The sequence below is a fragment of the Barbus barbus genome (genome assembly GCF_936440315.1).
Source record: "Barbus barbus genome assembly, chromosome: 18".
In the NCBI taxonomy this organism is placed as follows: domain Eukaryota; kingdom Metazoa; phylum Chordata; class Actinopteri; order Cypriniformes; family Cyprinidae; genus Barbus; species Barbus barbus.
In genome coordinates, this window is record NC_136746.1 from 26,771,007 (window position 1) to 26,787,835 (window position 16,829).

At 35.7% G+C, this 16,829-nt stretch overlaps 1 protein-coding gene across 2 annotated transcripts in view; it reads right to left on the reverse strand.

Moving 5' to 3' along the window:
• The window catches only part of LOC306884752 (CD276 antigen homolog), a 36,096-nt gene that overhangs the window by 5,144 nt on the left and 14,123 nt on the right, over positions 1 to 16,829 (reverse strand). The window contains exons 2-4 of one of the 2 annotated variants that reach the window (XM_079440928.1): positions 11,577 to 11,924; positions 10,704 to 10,979; positions 8,672 to 10,003 (exon numbers count right to left, since the gene is read on the reverse strand). In XM_079440928.1, the coding sequence (XP_079297054.1) occupies positions 9,975 to 10,003; positions 10,704 to 10,979; positions 11,577 to 11,924 (653 nt within the window). In that variant the 3' untranslated portion in view covers positions 8,672 to 9,974. Of the gene's footprint in view, positions 1 to 8,671; positions 10,004 to 10,703; positions 10,980 to 11,576; positions 11,925 to 16,829 lie in introns of those variants that run through there. The other variant, XM_079440927.1, reaches the window with a different exon arrangement.

The following is a 16,829-nucleotide window of genomic DNA, read 5'->3' on the forward strand; positions in this document are numbered from 1 at the left end:
GCACATATCCTCACAGAAGCTGATATATGATGTTACAGTGTCTGTGAGCTCGTCCAGATCATCAGCAGCTTCAAAAACACTCCAATCAGTGAGAGCGAGACAGGCTTGTAAAACCCGCTCTGTCTCATTAGTCCATTTCTTTACAGTCCTTAATACAGGTTTAACAGATTTAAGTTTCTGCCTGTAGATGGGAATAAGATGAACCAAACAGTGATCAGAGAGTCCTAAGCTGCTCGTGGAACAGAGTGATATGCGTCCTTTATCACTGCGTAACAATGATCCAATATATTACTGTCTCTGCTGGGACATGTAACATGCGGTCTGTATTTTGGCAGTTCGCGGGATATTTTGATGATGTTATGCACTGTAGATGATGAGATTTGCAAATTTTGCAATTTGACGTTGAGGAACATTGTTTTTAAAGTATTCCACAATCTTTTTACGCACTCTTTCACAGATTGGAGAGCCTCTGCCCATCTTTACTTCTAAGAGACTCTGCCTCTCTAAGGCATCCCTTTTATAGCTAATCATGTTACAGACCTGATGTCAATTAACTTAATTAGTTGCTAGATGTTCTCCCAGCTTAATATTTGCTAAAAATGTCGATTTTAACAAGTTTTCATTGGCCAAATAATACAAGTAATGCTTCTTCAGTTGAGAACTATAGAACTGCCTCAGAGACTTGCATTAGTAGAGACAAATATGATTTTAAAATAGACATTGCAGAATACTGGAAACTTTATTGTCATGAAATTATATATTGAGGTATAATTTTGTGTGCTATCTGGATCACGGTATTTCAGAGGACCAAGCATGGTCGCTCAAAGCATACAGTACATTGTGTTAATGCGCTATGCACAGGAGGCTTTAATAAACAAGGTAAATACATAAAAATATTATAGAAAAATTTAAAATTATAATCTCCAGGTACAGGCAGGCCCGGTTCCAGAATAATCATATCACTGAGGGTGCTTCTGAAATTAGCAAGGGTGACTTAGCATCATGAAAAACAAAACAAAAACAATAAAACATGCCTATTTCACTGTTTATAATGCATAAAATATGCTTAAAATGATACAGACACTACAATTTTCCACAAATCGATTCTTTAGAGTCTTAATGAAAAGTCTATAACATACTTTGGTAGTGTAAAACAACCTTTTTATCCTGTCAAAAACAGCTCTGCTCACAGCAACCCTTTGCGGTGCATGTCCCTTTAAATCAGTGGTCTTCAACCTTATTTCATTCAGGAGCTACTTTTTACAAATGAAAGCGGCTGAGAGCTACCAATTTTATACAATATTTAAATATCTTAAATAATGTATCGATCCAAACTGTTATACACGGCATTGTTAAAATGTGCTGGAAATAGGGCTGGGCGATATGGCAAAAAAAAATTAACAAATTAAATTAATTTCTCATATCAGTCGATATCAATAATTATCACGATAAATGTCAAATCTTTATTTCTTTCAAGTTTAAAGCCAGAATTTAGCTCCATTTGCTAATTTTCCTTAAAATATATATCTAAATAGAAAAATGTATTTCTTAGTCTCTGCACGTTCTAATGAGTGATATCGTTTCAAATCAAGAAAAAGGTTTGGGTTGCCTGATAATATTAATATTAATAATAATAATAATAACATCCATTTTTTGTCTCTTAAAAATGCACATTTGATAGTAGCTCGAGTTGAGGATGCAGAGGCAAATTTTTGTTCATTTTTAAAATCAGTAACATCTGTAAAAATTGTACCAACCTCAGTTTTATAATGATTAAATTTATTCTGACCATTTTTTTTTTTTTTTAATTAAGCTTATGATCTCCCATACATTTAAATCATGATAAACACAATTAAAACCACACAAATAGCACCTCAATACATGGTAAAAATATAACTATATGGTTTTTAGGTAGCCTATTTGTATGAAAAACAGTAATCTAAAAACATTCTGTATAAATGCACACATGCTATAGCTTAATCACAAATACATACACTATAATTATACACCATTACTCCTGTAATAAAATGTGAATATCCCACATTTCTGTCATAATACCATGGTGCAGTGAGTGTTACTACAGTAAATCCATGGTAAACGATGGCGATGTGTAGATTGAAAAGCCTTCTGACTGCACAGTGTTTCTCCTGTTTGGCTCTAAACTAGTTTAAATCACAGAGTCATGTGTGTTCATCGCTGAATTCAAGTGCTTCACTGGATCGCTGTTTAATGCTCGCGTGTCCGAGTAGACACATCTGCTCTAGTGAGCTCGTGCCGTGCGGCAGTTTGAACTTTGATCCAAGCAGATAAACGGTCCGTGTGACCCAATCGACCTTATGTTACTTCCTGGATGTAGATAAGCCAGCTCAGTCATTTCCGGTCAAGTGTACTGTACGAGCCGATGTCAAAATAAAGCTGTGCATTAAATGATTCAGACTAACAAAACAACAGGTCTGTGTTGGATAAAACTTAAACAATGCAGCCTAGTTATTAAATTAAAGTTAAACATTTTAAAATATTGAATGCATTATTTATTTGTTATACCAACTTATTTAATTTGTATTTGACTATATAGGCATTTAAATAATTCAGCATTATAGGCTGTGACTTTGTAACTTCCTGCACTTGCTATACTTTACTTCATTGCGAGAAAGTTCTAAATTTGTTAAAATATTTTATAATAAATCAAAGGACGTGAAAAACTAAGCTGAAATGGCAGCTGCAGCCAATGAGTCATCATCTACTGCCATCTCCTTGTTATAACGGTAATTTCATTTTCGTCTATTTTTCGCCGAGACACGTTTTTAGCATATTTCTTCATGTCGTCTTCATGAATGAAAAGTGAACCTTTAATAATGGGAATTTTACCGCACAGAGTTGATAAATAATAAATGCTTTAAAATTTTAAAAATGTGTTCATGGCTACGAAGGTAAGATATTGATTATCGAGTATACCATTACAATGTCTTTTAAGAGATTAGCCAAACTGCATAAACAGTTACGATAGAGTTTATTTGTCAGCATTTAAATGTACAGTTATACATGGCACTTTCCTGGGATTACCAGACTCTGCATATAAAATATGTTCTTTAATAACATGAAACTGTATGTTAATTCCACAATCATTATCTACGGTGTTGCAATTATTTTGTTTCTCAGTTTACGATAAGAATGAGGCAGGAGATGTTTCTGTGAGAGTCTCTACATACATATATATATATAGCACATATAAAATGAGCTTCACCGGAAGATTACGAGCTGGTTTATCTTTATCCGGAAGTTTTAAATAGCGCTCCGTGCATATGGTCAATTCAAATGAGTCGCGCTGTTTCGTTCCGCTTTTGGCGCATAAACATTATATAGAACATTTATCGAACTCTTTATATCGTTTTATCGAGGAAAGTTATATCACGATAATTATCGTTATCGAATTATCGCCCAGCCCTAGCTGGAAATATTAAAAAAGTACTGATACACACAGAAATCATTTTACCAAGTTTTATGACAAAAGCCAACAAATAAAATTAGCAGCACTAAGCACTTTTTCTTTGCATAAACAGAGAAATAAAAACATGAAATAACGATGGCCTGATTTTAAACTAAGAAAAAGTTGACCTTTTTAAAAAAAAAAAAATTTAATTATAACATTTCAGCCTTGAAATCTCTTTTTTTATATAAAAAGGACGAGTCAGAAAGAAATTAAATGGTATCTGCTGTAGAATTGTATTCTATATAAGCTTGTGTGCATTCTAAAAATCTAGGTAGCCTATTTTCCATCGAGTGGTTAAGATTTACAACAAAATTTGGTCCGATTTTTGCATTGGTCTGAACAAAACATGGCAGACAGACTGAATGAATTTGACAGTTTGACAGCAGAGGGCGCTTATGAACTGCAGAAAAGAGCCGTTTCCATGCTAACCTCTGTAAACAAAGCTGTGCTGGACTGGATTCAAAGTCACTTCATCAGTTGATGAAGCTGGATCACGAACGATTCACGCGAACACAGCGGCTCAGATGTTGGGAGTAAATGACGACTGCTATATTCATTATTACATCCAACAACAGAACACTTCAATCACTTAGGAGCCATTCTTGTTTACATCTGCTCCAGCACTGAAACAATGGCCGACTGTCTACAGCTCACTCACAGCGGGTCTACCAGTGTCAATCAACAATCGGTGGTTGTGTACCACACACACTGCCAAGACAAATTCAGTTCAAACAACATGTAAAAGTGAATTTTGCATCCAATGACCCCTTTACCGACAAGACAGGGTGATGTATTTTTTGAAAACTAATAAAGAATATCATTGACAGCAGAAATTGTTGTCCCCTTCACCATATTTAAAGTTTATGACCCGCCTAACTCGGAAACTCGAGTATCAAAATAATCTCCCAGTAGTAAATACAACTTGAGAGGCCGTTCATGACCAATTTCTTATTTAGGAAACTCATAACTCCGATAGCACATGAAGGTAGCATATGGGCGTTCTCACACTTGGTGCTTGACAAGAGCGCTTTTTAGTCAAATAAAAAGCTAGCAGCGTTTTGGTTACAAATAGCAGCCGAGGGCATCTTTTGTTGCTATAACAACAGCTGCAATGGTAGCCTGGCCCGGTGTGCTGCAGAAATGTTGACTTTTGAAGTTAATGAGAGGGGAATGTCGGTTCACAACGATGTTTGTGGGAGCGTGCCATTTGCGGCATATTTCCCTGATAGCACATGCACATCTCGAAGACGTCTATTTGATGTCTGCATTTACATCTGCAAGACATATTTTAGAGTGTTCTGCAAAACGTCTATAGGATGTTTTCTTTTAGAGATCAAATAGACATCTATTAGATGTCTTTAAGATGTTTACGATTTAGAATGCATGTTAAACTGACATCTGAAAGGCATCTGTCAGAAGTTTGTAGACAGCAGATGCTTTCCAGATCAAGAGATCTTTAACAGACATCTTGCAGACATATGTGTGCTATCTGGGTTTAGACCAGATAGAGTTTACTTGTATCATACAACTCCTTGTGCTCCGAAACTAGTACGATCTGTCCGGCTATCTTCTCCTTTTTTCTTGTTGTTTTTGTTATGGAAACGACTCGCCACTCACTTGTCATTGGTCAGCTATCAAAAAGGTGCTTGATGTGATTTTTTTGTCCAGTAAAGTTAAACTTTTTTAATAAAATAAAATAAAATAAAATATCGGTAATTGACTATTGATCAGTGATACAAAAATCCATTGAGAAAAACCTTTGAAGCTCTCCAGAGTTTAAAAAAATAAACATTGGAGGGTTTGGAAAATGTTTCACCAGTAGATTCAACAGATGTTTCTCTTGCTTTCGTTTCGTTCCCTCACTCCCAATGAACCGACCCTGTATACAGTTAATTGCAAAAATATGTAATGAGTATTTGATAGCCTACATGTTTTTAGGCGTGAAAATTGATCAAGATCATAAAAATATCGAAGCCAAAAGGTTTTCATAAAGCATAGGTTACTGGTAGCCACATCGGTAGCGCAAGAGGGCGCTTATAGCGTCTGTACAGAGATGGTAAAAAGGCTAGAAATTAAATTTAGCATTTATATACATTGAAAAACATATTTGGCAAATAACACAGCTTTATATATAATTTGTAACATTTTTAATTAAATATGAATTTGGACAAATTAAAACTACTGTAGTTTGTCTGCTTATTCTATTCATCAGAGTTTGAATCATTAAACCACATTTTCCGCATTTCATTTCTGGGTTAAAAAATGAAAATGAATGGACGCAAAAGTACACGGACCCACTGTTTTCTTTTGTTAAAGTAAGGAAACTTTGCATAAGTCCTACGTCATCCACCCGGACCGGCTTGCACGTATGACAGTTAGCAGAAGTGAGAGAAAAGTGTTTATAACCAAGAGAAGAAGAAAAACGTTTTAAATATGGATATTTTTCTTACCATTCACTACAGGAGCCCTTTATTCATCCCCCGGAGCCGTGTGAGGCATGTTTTATTATGGATGGATGCGCTTTACTTGACTATTTTTGGACTGTTGAAAAATAAATTCTCCCACCTACTGCCATTATAAAGCCTGGAAGGGCAAAGATGATTTTTAATATAACTCCGATTGGATTAGTCTAAAAGAAGAAAGTCATATACACCTAGTATGCCTTGCATGAGGGTAATTAAAACATGGCCTAATTTTCATTTTTGGGTGAACTATCCCTTTAACTTAAAGTCAAAACAGTTCTGGGAAAAAAATGGGTGTAACCATAGTGACAGACTAAATTCAGCACACACAGAAGGGAAACTAAGCAGCAAATAAATATGCACACATGAACTGCAGCCTCACTATGGCAAAATTACCCCAGCTTCCACAAGCCGCGTCCCAAAACACTGAGCTTCATCACCACATCAACACAGCGGAGGCCAATGATGACTCCATCTGTGGGACAGACAGACCGAAGGACATTGAGCTCTCCACCCAGACATTCGCTATTTACTACAGATTATTATAATCTAATAGACCCGAATGCTAATGTCATTAAAGCAAAACGGGAAAAACAAAGTACTTGAATTCAGATTACTTTCCAATTCGAGGGGTCTTCAAATTTGAAAATATGAATTTCATGTTTAGTTTTTCACTCAAATTACTTGTAATGAAATTCAGTGCTATTTTATTTAAGTTTGTTGTTAAAATGCTTTCTTCTACAATCCTGTATTATGAGCTGACAGTTTAATTAACTCTTTCCAAAATAATGTCATTTCTACCTCTGGTTGACCCTCCGTGCATTGTTTTTATTTTTTAGTGTACTGCTTGATGAGATATCTAAGATGTTTATTTAATGCTGCTTGCAAGATAAGATCTTCACATTTTTTTTTTTTTTTGCATTCTGCTTGATAAGAATGTCAAGATCTTTGTTTTTCTCTGTACTGCTCGATTAGTTCAATAAAAGCTTTAAGTTTTTTGCATATTGCTTGATAAGATTGATACTAAGGATGCAACGATACCATTTTTCAGAATCAATCTGATCTGATACCGATAATTCTGAGTATCGGCTGACACCGATCCAATACAGCACAGTTTTTTGTTTTTTTAATTCATGTAGTATTACTACACTTCTGTGTTAGAAGTAGCCTTTACTTCATTTAAATGAAAAAAAATCTAATCATAATCCATGACAAAAATACTATTTGTCCTATCATAGGACAGGTTACTAATAATCTTTCACTGCACAAAAGTATTATAATGCGAAAGGCTCCAATACAGACCAGAACGTCGCAGCGCTCCGCATAGAACATTTCAAAGCACAAAGGAAAGAGATATTAGTAGTGTAGTGTAATGTGCAAAACAATATGCGCACAACAATATCAGATTTGGATCGTCTCGTCTGACCTTTACCCGCCAGTAGAGCCGATACAGATACTGAGTATCGGATTGATGCATCCCTAATTGATACGATTTTTACACTTTTTGCACACTGCTTGATAAGATCAATACAGTTGTTACGATCCTTAAAAGTCTAGAAGTTGGTTTGCAACACTTAGAAAAATAGATTGCTGGATGGACTGAACCAGGCACAGAAATGACCATAAACACACAAATAAAGCTTGACTGTGAATAATTTATTACATAAAGCCGAAGCCACAAGAAAATATGATTGGAATGCACTATTTACAATTGCTGGAATGAATATAATAAGAATAATAATTATTATTTATAACTGAAATCAACTAAAAATACCACTAATATAGGAAAAAGGAATTTGAGTGGCACCCAAATCAAAAAACAGAATAAAACTAAATTCCCGTAAAGCTCCCCAAATCCCCTAACCTAACAAAAGAAAAAAAAAAAAAAGTAGAAAAGAAACCAAGATCTTCAGCGTATCGACGCTCTAAATGTCCTATTCTCACCAATAATAACCCTAAGTACAAGGATGGCGCACACCACTTCCCTAATGCATCTAAACACTCATTACTACGTGCAAAGTGTATATCGCGCGATATGCTTACCTGTTCTGCAATGTAGCAAATTTGCTTAAAAGGGAATTGTATATAAATAATTACAATTAAGTTTGATTAATTACAATTATTTATATCGGCTGACAGTAATAACTGTAGCAGAATTAAATTGTCATCAACTGATCTGTCCGTCAAGCGAACATTCAGTGCAAGTTCGAATCAACTCTAAGAAAGGATATTTGGTCACACTTTATATTAGGTGGCCTTAACTACTATGTACTTACATCAAAAAATAAGTACAATGTACTTATTGTGCTCATACTGTATTGCAAAACACTTTTGCTGCTATTGAGGTGGGATATGGGTAAGGTTAGGGACAGGTTTGGTGGTATGGGTAGGTTTAAGGGTGGGTTAAGGTGTAAGGGATGGGTCAACAGTGTAATTATAAATGTAATTACAGAAATTAATTACAGATGTAACTACATATAGGTATTTTTAAAAATATAAGTACAATGTAAAAACATGTATGTACACAATAAGTGCATTGTACCAAATTATTAATTTAAATGTAAGTACATAGTAGTTAAGGCCACCTAATATAAAGTGGGACCGGATATTTCCTTGGCCACAGGAAATACTTTCCTATTAATGCATTAGAGCATGTAGCGAGTGTCAAAATCGTAAAGTGACACTTAATTTGCAAGGCAGAACCAGAAACTCGTAATTTGTGCACACAACTTTTATTAACTAAACACTAACGCAAACTAGACTAACAAACATGCATACGTACCATCACTCATACATGGGGAAGGGGCTAATGAGAGTTGATGGATGAAACCATCAGGAAAACCAGAGAATGCAGTTATGGAAAAAGTCATTTAACCACCTGAGTAAAACCATCAGCGCCGTTTATAATGGGGTTTATAACTTGTATTAATAAACTCTGTTTCATTTAGTTAAATGTACAATACTTGCAATGTGTTCGGTCGTGACGAGTTTCCAGAATGCAGTCTCAGATGAAAGTCACTTCTTAGTGGAAGTCGTGGCCTAATGGTTAGAGAGCTAGACTTGTAATCCAAAGGTTGCGGGTTCGAGTCTCAGGCCGGCAGGGATTGTAGGTGGGGGGAGTGAATGTCCAGCGCTCTCTCCACCCTCAATACCACGACTGAGGTGCCCTTGAGCAAGGCACCGAACCCCCAACTGCTCCCCGGGCGCCGCAGCATAAATGGCTGCCCACTGCTCCGGGTGCATGTTCACGGTGTGTGTGTGTGTGTGTTCACTGCTGTGTGTGTGTGTGTTCACTGCTGTGTGTGTGTGTGTGTGTTCACTGCTGTGTGTGTGCACGTTGGATGGGTTAAATGCAGAGCACGAATTCCGAGTATGGGTCACATACTTGGCTGAATGTCACTTCACTTCACTTCACGGTTTTAAGGTTTTGCATTCCTGATCACGTTCTTCCGGGTTGAAGAGTGATGAATTCCAAAGATGTTCTGAGGTAGAGATGTTCTTCCAGGTAAAGAGTAGAAGAAGTGCTAAGAAAGAAATCTGCTGAGGTCCGAGGAGCTTTGGTTGAATGGAAAGACAAGGCCGCACTCCTGGCACAAAACTTAAAGTGTTCAGAAGAGTTTTAGTAACAACAGCGTTTGCATTTTTGCATACTGCTTGACATGACATGTTTTTTGGGTTCTGCTTAATAAGATCTTTGTTTTTTTTATAAACTCGATAAAATCTTATAGACAGATTATATATATTGATGAGAACTTTTCTTTTATTACATGCTACTAAACAAGATCTTTATCTTTTTTATACTGCTAGATAAGATCTTTACTTTTTTTTGCATACAGTTTGATAAAATTGATAAGATCTTGCTGCACCCTGATAATCAGAGGAACCTCACAGTCAAAGAAGTTGCAAGCTAAGAAAACACTTCACTAGATATTTCTCGTACAAATATGGTTTCATAACACTTGGAAAACAGCACAAGAATTATATGGACAACTTTCATGCGTTCACTTCCAGGATTCAGTCACTTATGCTGTCTGGATTAAACAACATCTCCCTGAAATAAGAATGCATTTGGGTTTAAAAATGATACTTGTTAGCAAATGACCATTTTATTTTCTTCTAGGGGAACTGTTTCTTTAAGCAGTTGACTTTGTCAAAATCAGATGTTTATTTACGGAAATCCAATGGGAATTATTTTGAAGTACTCATCATGATAATCATCATGACATTCCTTCTTGGTGTACCACAACAATGATTTTTACTCCATTTACTACGTAAGGTTTTGCTTTTGTATGCTGGTTTAAGTTACAACACTTACAGTGTTACAAAAGATTTATATTTCAAATAAATGTTGTTCTTTTGAACTCAATTCATCCAAAGAATCCTGAAAAAAAAATGTATATTGTATTCCAGAAAAATATAAAGTATAGCAAAAGTTTTCAACATTGATGACGATAAGAAATCTTTCATGAACTGCAAAATTTTAAAATATATTCAAATAGAAAACTGTTCATTTAAATTGTAATAATACTTCACAATATTACTGTATCAAATCAAATAATTGCAGCATTGGTAAGCATAAGAGACTTCTTTCAAAAACTTAAAAAAGCCTTGCCAACTCCAAACTTCTGTACAATAAGTAAAAATTCATAGTTGCAATAGCAGTTGGGTAAACAAGTGAAAACAATAAAATCAAATTAAATAATTGATGAAGTACAATCAAATACAATGTTATCCCAGAAAGTAGTGCTTACCATAGCTGAGGTTAACTTGCCTCTGTACCTCCTGATGCGCAACAGGGTTTTTCAGAGTAAATGTGACATTGAACACTGGACTCTGGGTTACGTAGCTGCTTTTTAAGTAGTACAGTCCGCCGTCTGATGCAGATGAAACCTCCAGGTGGTCAGTGAGATTCTGACCTTCTGACCCCAGCCATATGACCTCTGGCCTCGGGTAGCCCTCCATCTCATACTGGACAGTCACATCGGTGGATTTGAGAAGGATGCTTAATCTCGGCTCGGAATAGAAGGCTGAAGACACAAAACACACACAATGATTTCCAGATCATCTCTCACATCAAACTACTAGAGGTCAAAATTAAATGACAGAATATGAATCCATGTGACTTAGTATATGCATTTGTACAAGTACAAGACTTGTTTCAATGTAAACAAAGGGAACAAATTGCAATAATATTATTGAAAATACAATATTGCAATAATATTACAAAAAAAGTTAGTCTCAGTTCCCATTTCTAATTTTGTGTTGTACCTAAAACATTGCAACATATAGGTTTGGAATGACAGGTTGTGAGTAATAATGACAGAACTGGTGCTTTAACTCGACTAATGTTTGGCATGGTTATTACTAATTCTAAAACCGTAAACTTTGTTCCTTAAAATAACAATAAACTTTAACTGAAATCAAATGTTTAATTTCATTTAGTCTAACGATGTACTAAAATGACAAAAACTGAAACAAAAATAATTGAAATGGACACTAAAAAAAATCGAATTAAAAAAAAAACTACAATTAAAATGAAACAAATACATAAAATATATAAAAATAAAATCTACTAATAAAAACTACTATAGTAGCTGGATGATACTAAAATTACACTGGCGTACCTGTGTAAACCAACCGCACCACTCCTCTGTCAGTTCCCTTGTTGTTGCTCACTATGCACTCATAGTTCCCTGCATCCTTCAGTCCAATATTGGCTATACTCAGGGATGCGTTTCCTTCAGCAAGTCCCTTGTAATTCAACTTTGTCCGGCCAGAATAATCTGAGCTTTGTCGATCAAGCTGGTCTTTCATGTAGTAGAAGCTGTGGACCACTCGTGAGTCTTCCTGCCGTTGCCATGTGATCACCAAATTAGAGATGTTAGAGTCTGGTTCAAATTCACAGGGAAGAAGTACCGTGGCTCCACGGACCACAAGTATAGGACTGGAGGGTACTGTGACGATAAAGGAGTCTGGAGATAAGAAAGATTAGATTGAGAGGATGTTTGTTTGAAGCACAAATTAACAACACTGGCATGTACTGGCCATTCTGCTGAGAGGTTTGCGATTGTTGCTCCGTGTAGCTTCGCTTTTCTGCTGAAACTCTTACTATTACTCTCTGTTGTTTAAAGTGATAAAAAAAATAACTTAATTCCCACCATATTTCTGATATTATCTATAAAACTAATCTGACTAATTTGATCGTTCGCTTTTAATCTAAAACCATGTGCAATGCGTGTGCCATGCGTTAGCCGGTTAGCTTGTCATTTGCGTTTCCACTTGCGCCTATTGTTTTATTTTTTCCCTCGCTCTGTTTCATCTCTCTCTCGCTCCGTTTGAACTCACGAGTTCATCAAACAACAGTGGTAAGTGAATCATTCAATCACGGTGAATAATGGCTTCTCCTTCTCTTGTTATTTGCACTTCATGTCACATGTACAGTTTATCTCTCTGTCTGCGATGAGGGATTCACATGTCATAAATGCAGGGATATAGTTAGGCTGACAAGAGAAGATTTTAGAACTAGAGACACGCATCCAAACTTTAACTGAGGATAGTAAGAATGTGAGGGCTGTAGATACAGATTTGGATGTGACTAGTTCAGCGAGTCATGTACATTGTTTGTTTCAGGTAGAGCCCGTACCAGCAGGGCAACTGGGTGACTGTGAGGAGGCATAGTCACGGGTCAAAACACCGCTCTTCCGTTCCAATCAGAACATCAAACATCTTCTCCCTACTCACTGAGAAACCTGATGAAAGTGCTCTAGTAATTGGCGATTCTTAGGTTAATCTGCATTAATTAGATCAACGGGAACCGGGAACACTCCCCATAACACACAATGTATTCGTTGCATCGTAAGAAGAATGGCATCTACGCTAATATTTGTCTGTTTCTTTCTTATTCTGTTTCTCAGTCCGTATCCAGATCAGATGGTGAATCAGCACCAAGAGATGAGGTCTACAGCCCTGATCTTCAGCTGAGACCAGGTCAGCTAGATGAGCTCCAGAGACATATCCCCAGTGAAGACCTTGACTAAAAATGCAATAAAACTAGTTATTTTGTTTTATTTTTAAAAATATAATGAAATACCTAGCTACATAATACTATTATTTATAGAAATTGCAACAATATAAAAATAGAAATAATACATTTATACATTTACATTTTTAATTAAAACAATATACAAATATGAAAAATTTATAAATACATTTTAAAATAATAAATAGTATTATAATAATAAAAAAATATATACACACACACAAGAAATATATTAAATGAATTAAACTATAAATTAAAATTATAATAAACAAACAAACAAACAAATATATATATATATATATATATATATATATATATATATATATATATATTATAAAAATAGACGGAGAAACAAATGCATTAAACTATACATTACAATTATAGCAAATGAATAAATCATATAAAAGAAAAACTTCAAATAATGAATAAAACACAAATTCATTAAATTCTAAATTAAAATGCCCCATCGGGACAAGACCACGGGAATCAGATAAGCCCTTTACACAATCTGACATGGCTGGGGTTGGAATTGAACTGCGGGTTTCGTCTGTCCAGAGGAGAACTGGCCCCCCGACCGAGTCTGGTTTCTCCCAAGGTTTTTTTCCTCCATTCTGTCACAGAGGGGGTTTTGGTTCCTTGCCGCTGTCGCCTCTGGCTTGCTCAATTGGGGACACTTAATTTCTAGCGATTATCGTCAATTTGAACTATTTAAACTAAACTGAGCTAGACAATTACATCTCTGAACTCAATAATGAAATGCCTTTAACTGAAAATTGAGTGTTTAATCTTATCATTATACATTACTGACACTCTATCCTCCAATTTGATACTGTTAAGTGCTTTGACACAATCTGTATTGTTAAAAAACGCTATATAAATAAAGGTGACATGTATATAAATGCTTTTTCAGGACACTGTACTTTAAAAATAATTTAGTAAAATCCAAATATGTTTTTCATGCTTGTTCAATGAACCATAAACAATTATTGCACATGCATCTGTGTAGCGCAACATTCAGTGTGGGTTTTCGTATATATGCTTTATATGAACAGGCTTCTAGAACTGTTCACTGCGAGTACGCCTGAGCACATTTGGTAAAAGAGCCATTGTCTGGATGTCAACAGAAAGATCTGGTTACTGGGTAGATCGTCACTGTAGTGTGATGATAAGTGGTCTGAATCCATAGCTGTTGATTTTGGAGCTTGTTACTTCCGCATGATTACACATATTGACAATTCAAGGTCAGCATCCAGCCCACAATGTTCATAGAACCTCTGAATGAACCTCCATGATTATGCAGGTGTTATTGATGAATGCATATGCATTTTTTTTTTTTTATAGGCAAAAATTTTTTTGCCCACTGAAAACTCTAATCTTTTTCATGGGAATCCGCCGTATGTGAATGTAAACAGTCTGCAAAGTTATAAAGCTGAAAGTGCATCATAAAGTTATCGTCTCTAAAAAGGAGTCGACTCTGAATCACTGAAACGAGTCATTTAAAATTCGAATCCCATTTCTGTGAAGTTCACGCATCACAAGGTAGCATATTTGCATTCTGCTAGAACTTTTACATTTAGATGACACTTTTCGCCATCTACTGACAAAGTCTGTTAAACATAATCTGTAAAAGATACATCACAATGTCTTTCATACACTTGTTGTGTTGTGATGCCTATAGCATGTAAAATATTTTTTGTCCCATTTCTTAAAACCAATTCTAAAAAATCAATACCTAAAAATCTTTCAGTCAAAAATGACCAAAGAACAGCTGGGGGATTAAACAGCCATGTAATAAATCACTATAAATGTATCAGCCAGAACTCTAATATTAGTACATCCCCATTCTTCAGTATCTTTCAATCAGATTGTCTATTTGTCTGCATCTAGGATAAAGTTGGTTTTTTTCTGTGTGTAGCAGAATAAAACTTGAGCTTTCAAAGCTTAGAAACAGCATACTGCACAAGCTAAATATGATCTGGAATTTATCATCTTATGTAACCAACAGGGTTTTGTTTTTGATCAAGGCTCACAGGAGGCTCTGGGCGGGGAACAAACTCTACTTTGAATTCTGTAGTTGAGATTGTCCCCTGCCTGTGATTTCAGGTTCAACAATACAGTACAAACAAACACACTCATCCGCCAAACTCCAATCTTACAGACTGTAACAGACTGGGTTAGGTCAGCTTTACTTATTCACAAAAAGTACACTACCAGATAAAGGACCCCATTCAAAGCATTTCCTAAAAATTAGGAAACCGTTGTGCTTACTTGTGCAAAATGAGCCACAAATGTTGGAGTTGGCCTGGTACCAGTCTCCTTCCTTTAGGGTTTCATAGAGCCATTTCTGAAATTCTTTCCTCTGTACTTACATTTGATGGAAACCAGCAATTTAACCTAATAAGGTGCATAAGGTGTTTTAGTAGTTGCTAGGGAGTTACTGAAGTTGTTTCTTACTGTACCCCAAAAGTCCAACCTCAAATCTCCAAGATATTCTGTTCTTACACTACAAAGGTAAAGAGTGTTTTCCAGGGATGTCATAGTAGAACCCATTTTTAGTTTCCCAAAGAACCACTCAGTGAACAGTTCTTCAAAAGGACCATTATTTTTTCTTATCGTGGAAAATATTTAAAACTAAATTTAAAGAACCTTTTATTCTATTAAAATGGTTCCATGGATGTTAAAGGTTCTTCATGAAACCATCAATGCAATTATATAACCTGTATTTTCAAGCATGTAGGTGTGCCTGAAGCCCCTCCGACAAAGAGAATGGGGATTTTTACACCCCCATTAAAACATAAGACTCTATTCTTCAATAAACCACTAGATTGGTGTCATCTTTCCTGTCTGAAGGACATTCGGGTGCATCACTCTTTAGATATGGCTTAGATCCTTTCTGTAAGTCTATACAGTAGTATATTTCCAAAGTTCCACACTCTAGAAACATATTTCTAAATGAAATAATAAAATGCAACTTATAGGCGACTTATGTTTCTCTCTCTCTCTAAAAATGTTTTATTTTTATACGTGTAGCTTATTTTAACCATGCAGCAAACTTTTAAAAATATTTTGATAAATTACTGAAATAAGTGACTTTAAACCGTTTAACTGATTGTATTAATAGGTCAAAATAAGATTCTTTATCAGTCAGTTAACGGTTAAAATGAACATCCCTAATTCTCACGCTCCTCAGATGCTCTCATTTCCCGAGTTGTGCTTTTAAGTCAGAATGTGAAAACAGCACACTCGCGTTACTACAACGATTTGTTGGACTTGTATTATTAGAGCATTCCGACTTGAGTTCACATGCATTTTCTCAGTCAGGAAATAATTTTTCACGTGCGGTGCCAGTGGTGATGCTTCTTACTTTTGTTTTGGAGAAACAAAGGACAAATATTTAAATCGATCGCTCAGGCATGGCACCAAAATGAGGCACCGAAATCTGCGTTCTGATTCGGTTCTAGTACATACCGGTTACATAGGTACTGGTGCCATAACCCGGTACCCAACCCTAAATGAGAGCAGTCTCAGTACTATGATACGGTCTAAATCCTGATTGGAATTCCTCACAGATACCATTTTTCTCTAAGAAGGAATATAATTGCGAGGATACTACCTTTTCTACTATCTTTGACAGAAAAGGGAGATTTGAAATCAGTCTGTAATTAACTAGATCTTTGGTGTCAAATTGTGTTTTTTGTAATGAGAGGCTTAATAACAGCCAATTTGAGGGTTTTGGGGACATATCCTAATGACAGTGATGAATTAATAATAGCCAAAAGAGGAAGTAGCTCTTTTAGTAGTTTAGTTGGAATAGGGTCTAACATACATGTTGTTGGTT